The 7209-nt window shown below is 30.1% G+C and overlaps 1 protein-coding gene across 1 annotated transcript; it reads left to right on the top strand.

Moving 5' to 3' along the window:
• The first annotated feature begins 4685 nt into the window (after window positions 1-4685).
• Window positions 4686-5980, top strand: LOC114170466. Its single transcript, XM_028055952.1, has one exon. It carries the CDS (start codon window positions 4950-4952, stop codon window positions 5589-5591), a length of 642 nt encoding a protein of 213 aa, XP_027911753.1. The 5' UTR covers window positions 4686-4949; the 3' UTR covers window positions 5592-5980.
• The last annotated feature ends 1229 nt before the right edge of the window (window positions 5981-7209 follow it).

Genomic DNA, 7209 nt, shown 5'->3' with positions numbered 1-7209 from the left:
AAGTAAGCCTTACAAAAATCACTTATAATATTTTAATTAAATTTTACTTACATAATTTTATAATTAATTTAATACAAAAATATTAATACTAAAAATATTTTTTGGAACTTTTTTTTTTTCTCGATGACGCTAAAAATTTATCTGATTGGGCTAAACTGGCCCCGACAAAAGGACCTACATAAAAATACAAAATTAAGCTCTAACCTTCGACTCATCAAAATAATTAAAGAAAACGCAACAATACATATATGGCGTAATCAATGACTTTCTCCCCTATGGTTCAATTGTCATGGTTGTAAGTATAAGCCCCAAACTTTAATGGTGAGGGCGTCGCAACAAAACAATTCTTTTTTTCTACAAATCCTAATTTCTACATAAAAACCCATAAATAATTGGGTAATTTCTTATAGTGTGTGTACATCGCAATAACTTGAGTAGCAGAAAAGTATTTAACTGAAATCATTTGCCACTTCGCTTGCATCTTACGCATAAGGTGTGTATAGAGTAATGTAAACATGGTTCAACGGAGAAATTACTTAATGAAAGTTTACGTTCTATTATTTGTAACTAAATATTCTATTATAAGAAACATTGCTTAGTTGTTATCTTGTTGTACAATCAATGTTGGATATACGGTATAAAACATAAATTAAAATGATTTCTTGAAACGTAAATGGTAATTGTCCTTAAGGATTTATCTATTGTGTATGTATAAATTTTTTAGAATACAATAGAAACATCTCGGATATCCCAAGAATATCAAAATCTAGTAGGATCAACTTTTTACAAAATTTAGCAGGATAAACTCTTTACATAGTATCAATAATCCAGGATCTCAGATAAAGAGAACATAGAATAATAAAAGTAATAAAAGAGGAGTGCGAGAATGAAAGAAGAAAGGAGAAGAATTAAGAGTGGGAAGGGTGTTTGGAAGAAGAATAAGACATGTATTTATAAGTAGAGAAAGAGGTGTAGATCACAACGGTCAAATTTGTTGTAAAGGATCCAATTATAAAGGACCCAATTGAAACTACTACAATAATGATGGTCAAATCCAAACTATTGTCGCAACTTTCGTACGTTTGCAATAACAATAAAACTTTAGTTTTTACAACACTCAGTTTCATAGCACTTGGGAATCAAGGTTAACGACAATTTAAATATGGAAAATCATATTTTGACTCTCATAATTCGACTCTCATTTTGTACTCCCTGATGTGGCTTAATATGGAACATTGATTAATGTATCACTATCTTTTTCTTTGAAAGAATCAATGCTCAATACTAAACTACATCAAGGACTATAAAATGGAGTCAAATTGTGGGAGTCAAAATATCATTGTTTTTTAAATATCCCTTCTTTTTTTAATTTTTTGAGTAATCTTTTAAGAATAAAACTATGATAAAGTTTCAAACTCCAAAGTAAACAATACCTTGCTAGAATACGATAATTAATCCTAATTAAGAACTTTGGGATCAGAACAGTTGTTATTTTGCAAATTTCATAGCGTTTGGAATGGTGTTCAACATGATTTTAGTAGTCAACACTTGAACATATTTGTCTTCAAATCCATGGACCTGCCACTTTGTGATGGCGTCGCATAAAAGTTGCTTTGTGGGGAAGATTAATTGACGAATAATTTGCTTTGATGGTAGAAAACAATTATAAGACTTGAAGACTGAATCTGGCTGACCAATGGTCTGAAAGACAGAATGAGATGAAATGGGCCATGTATAAAGCCATAGAAACTTCAAAGGGAGACCAACAACATTTATTATCACTCACCTTGTCCCCTTGTTTCTGAAGGAGTAACCAAAAGTAGGTCTTTCATCATTAAAATCACACTCCTCCTATAATGTTTTATCACATCTTAGTTTCTTACAAAACCCTAGGGAGCCTTCTACTTTGCTTCCTCCTACCAAAGAAAACTAGCCACAATGGTGGTATCCCACCATTCCTTTGTGGTTCAAAAGAATGAAGACTAAACTAGTGATCACTATTATGTTTTGTTTTTTTGTTTTTAAATATGATGTTCTTGATAATTATATAAATACTAACCTTTTAAACACTAAATTTCATTCAAGAGATTGATATTTTTACATGATAGTTTATATACAACCGATACAATATGTTAGAGTTATTGCGATGGACTTCTAATTGATATAGAAAATATAAATTTTATACCATTTATACAATCGATCGACATAAACATTCTGATACACCCGATGTATAAAATTTCATTTACGATAATTTGTGGCACAAAAGAAAAAACATTTGAACAAGTTTTTTTTATAAAAGGTTATAAAAAAATTAACTTCTTTTTAAACACTAAAAATTATTCAAGAAATTGATTTCATTTTACACATTCTGTGATATTTCTATATACAATTAATATAATAAATTAGACTTATTATGAGATACTGAAAATATAAATTATTTGGTTAAATATGTATTTGGTCCCTTAATTTTTTGTGAAAATTGAAATTAGTCTCTTCTTGAAATTTTGACTCAATTTAGTTCTTCAACTTTAAAAATACGTAGGTTTAGTCATTTTAATTAAATTTTGTTAAGTTTATTTGACTTCAAACACATTTCATGATAGTATTTGAGTTATTTATACTTTTTGATACATTAGCTGAGGAACATGTTTGAAACGTCAAACAAACTTAATAAAATTTGATTAAAATGACTAAATTTATACATTTTTAAAATTGGGAGACTAAATTTAATCAAAGTTTTAAAGAGAAAATAATTCTAATTTTAACTAAAAGTTAGAACATGCAAAACATATTTAACCCTAAATTTTTTATATGATTTATATTTATATCACATGTAAACATAAAAAATATAGTATAATTGAGGTATAGTCTCATTTACAAGAATGAGTGGCACGTAATAAAGTTTGGACAAGTTTTTTCCTTTTTTATAAAGATTTATAAAAAGTATAAAAATATAATTAACTTTTTAATCAATTAAAATTAGTGTATGGATAGATTAAAATTAAAATTAAAAAACTAGACAGATTTTCTATAAACTAATTTATGTATATTTTTGTTTTTCTTCTATTTTATTTATGAAAATTTTCGTCTTATTATTGTTGGGATACATATTGACCCATCTCCCTTTCCTACTTTATTTTCCTTTGTTTTTCTTTATTTCTATTCATGGGAAAGGGTATATTTGGGACTATGTGTCCTTTAGAAAAACAAAAAGCAAGTTGATCAAGGTAAATAAATATTTAATTCACTACCGTACTATAGTGGGGATAGCAACCAAATAATTATTGAAAAATCAATACCTTGAATTAAAGATTATGGGATAGAGATGCTATATCTCTGACCAATGTTGAAATCTTTTTGCAAATCAACATTTCTATAATTAATTTTTTTACCGTTTTAATTGTTAAATTTCATGGCATTATTTAAAATAATAACAGTAATTTTTAAATCACTCAATGTATGTTAAAATAATAGAATACGGTGTAATATTATTAGATTTTGAAGTATACAAACTATTATAATTTAGTTTAGTTATGTTTAAGAGCTCAATTCAATAATTGAATTGAGAAAATCTATGACATAAAAATTGTTAAAAGTATAATCTTGTCAAACTTATAAGTGATGTCAATAGATCCTCTCTCCACGTATTGTGACCAAGAGACATTATGATTAAGCATAATTTTTCACTTTCCAATTCCACTTGATCCTAATCACTCTTTAGCCTCTAACAACTTTTAATGAATAAAAATTCGAAACCATAGACTATAATTTATCTAGTAAATACCCCACAATAACCTTTGACGCATTTCTATATAGCATATTTGAACACACTCTTCTTTTCCTCTCTTTCGAGTGAAGACCTACAAATATTCAATACCCAAAAATATTCATCAATTAGGATCCAATTAAGACAATTGAATTAAAATTCAACAAAGTAAGGACTAGTGAAAGATCGACTATGCTATGTTTTATTCTCCAAACTCACCTCACTATTAGCTAAAAACAATTTTTCTAAATTGTTTATAGTTCTTTTAACACTTTTTATATGGGATAAAATATTTAACATATATACTTAGTGGGCGGATCTTAACTGAGACGTGGTTTTGGTTTTCGAATTCGATCACCAATTCACTATTTATGACATTTTTTTTTATGTTGGAGATCACATATCGATTAGAAATAAAATAAATTTGTATATATAAATGGATATAAGTTTAAAGTTAACTTCTTAATATGATATTAAAGTCATTTGAAGTTTATTTTAACGATATTGTTTATTAGACCTATCATGTTATCCAGTATTACGAAATTTCGACGAATTTGTTGAGTCTATCATATCACCAAACATTCATTAATGTTTAATTTCACGCTCAATATGTATATGTATTAATATAAAGACTATGTGTTAGAGATCTCACATTAAAAAGCACCTACAAAAGTTAATATTTACTAATTAAGAAGGGTATAATTTAAATACAAAGTGTACAACACGACACTTACTTGTAATATATGAAAAAAAAAAACTAATAATTTTATACAAAAACACTTTTCTTCAATTTTCACTCAAAATTTATTTCTATTCTCAATTTTCATTTTGATATGCATTGTAATTCATTGCTCATAATTCCATTGGCAACATCTTTAAAGTTCAACATCACATGACACATATATACAATACACTCTTGTATGTGACACATCTCACATAGGCTAACAACATCATTACACCACCACTATGCAATATTATTCCTCAAACTTATATCTTAGTTGTCATCTCATGGTTCACATTATTTACACCACCCCCTAAGTTAGCTAGCTACCTCCCTAATTTTCACTCCACATGTCCCACATCGAAACCCCACAAACCAGTCTTCCACTATCACCATCATACCCTCTCTCTTTCTCCTCACACATATATAAACCCTAATTTCCTCATCACAACCAACCCCTCCATGGACAACAAAAACAACATCAACACCTCTCCCTCCTCCGGCGACTCCTTCTCCTTCGTGAGCACGCCGACGGTTGAATCGGACTTTGAATTCGGGTCCCTCACTCCGGACTCCCCCTCCGCCGAGCCTTTCGCCACCTCCCCCGCCGACCACCTCTTCCTCAATGGCCGTCTCCGGCCCCACTCTTTCCCCCTCCCTAGCAGCCGCACCAGCAGCACCAGAGACTCCCTTTTCTCTTCACTGAGCAACAGCACCAACAGCAGCTGTAGCAGCGCCAGAACCAGCTCCAGCGACAGTTCTGAGCGAAAATCCTTCCACAACAAGCTCAAAGGTGCTGCATTTATGTCAAAAACTCCCTCCCATTATCAACCATATGGCTGCTCACAAAGGTGGCAGTTTATAACTCCCATGCCAGCGTTGAACCGTGAAGGCTCCTTGAGAAGAAGAACCGACACGAACCAAGTGAAGGACAAAGGGACCATGAAGAAGAAGAAGAAGAATAAGAACAACAAGAAGAAGAGTAAGAAGGAGAATAAAGGGGTTAGGTTGAGATTTGGGAGGAGGATTCTACGGTGGTTTGTGATGGCTTGTAGAGAATGCCACGCCATGGAACCGTCCAAGCGTTGTAACAAAGACGTTTGATGACAGACATGTCGTCACATGATTGGTACATAACTTTGTCTGATGATAAACATGTGATCAAGAGTTCGATCGTGATAAAAGAGACAACTATGTTAATTAACCCTTTCACTGGGTCTTACTGGAAGGAAAATGTGAATAGTTAGTTCTGCAACTTTTGTTTAGTTTTTTAACTTTTTTTTCCTTTTACTTACATGGGAGTTTGGGAAGATATCTGTGAAATTGGTGAGATTTATGCATGTGGTTGCCACATGAAATAGTTTATTATACTTGTGGAAGAAAAAAAAATTACTTACTGGATTTTGGTCTCCAATGAACTCTTATGGGAAGAGTGTTGAAGAAAATAATTTTGCCTAGGATTGCGTGTGCTGTGAAATTGTATTTTTGGTAAGGGAATGATGATAGTTTGACACAAGCTTTCAAACATTAATTTCTAATAATACAATATTAAATTAAGACATTAAATTAAATTATTGAATATAATATTATTAATATTTAGTGTCAAATAATCCTTTTACAAGTTTGTCTAAAATATAATTACTCTTGTGATAATGATATTGTTGATATCATCAACAATTAACTACGGAAAAAATCACTTTAAAAAAATTCTACAGAAAATGTTGATTATGTAATTATTTGAAAATGTTATTTTGACTCCAATTTTTAACTTATTTTGGACACCGGTAACATGTCTCACTAACTAATGTTTTGTTTAATTTCTTTTTGTTTTTTCTTTTGCATTGACACTTGTGGAAGAAAGATGGAAAAGTGGAAGTGACAGTGAAAGAAAGACGAAACACAAAGGGACGAAACATCAAATGGTGAAAGATTAACCCACTTCAATTCACTTTACCCAACACAGAAACCGAGCATCAAAGATCTCTTCTCGACAACAAGACAATATCATGACTTCAGAGATCCCTGATGTTGTGTTTCTGTGTTGGGTAAAGTAGATTGAAATGGGTTGAAGTGAGTTAGTCTTTCTCTGTTTGGTGTTCCATCCCTTTGGGTTTCATCTTTCTTCCACTACCACTTTCATTAAATAACCAATAAATTTCGTTAAATTCTTCATTAAAAGAAAGTGTCTCCTTTTAGACACAAACTGAAATAATATTTCATTTTCTTAAAACTCACTTCTACGAGTAACTTAAGATCATTAAAATTCTTTTCCAATTCAATCTCATAATGTGTATTTAATTTTTTAATTTACAAAAAATAATATTTCAATATATATATATATATATATGATGTCATAAATAACTAAAATTATATGATTAAAACACAAAATCTTTTTTGGACAACATGTAAAATATACACGTGAAGGAATAATTTAATTATGTATTAAAAACTCTTGTGATATTTTAATATATTAATGCCTAATGAAAATAATTAGATGGCCTCACTCTCTAGATATTCTCATAAGATTAATACTTGATGAAGATAATTAGATAAAATTTAAAGTGCACAAACTTATCGTTGCAAATCTAGTTCAAAAGACCTTTCTTGACACTTATACTTAATGTTTATATGTTGATTTGTTTGTTATTCTTGATTAATTTTTATTCGGTAGACTATCACTACAAATACCAAACAAGTATTCTTTGAGTCCTAGTTATAATAC

This window comes from Vigna unguiculata, chromosome 11, assembly GCF_004118075.2.
Source record: "Vigna unguiculata cultivar IT97K-499-35 chromosome 11, ASM411807v1, whole genome shotgun sequence".
Classification (NCBI taxonomy): domain Eukaryota; kingdom Viridiplantae; phylum Streptophyta; class Magnoliopsida; order Fabales; family Fabaceae; genus Vigna; species Vigna unguiculata.
This window is presented reverse-complemented; position numbering and strand designations above follow the sequence as displayed.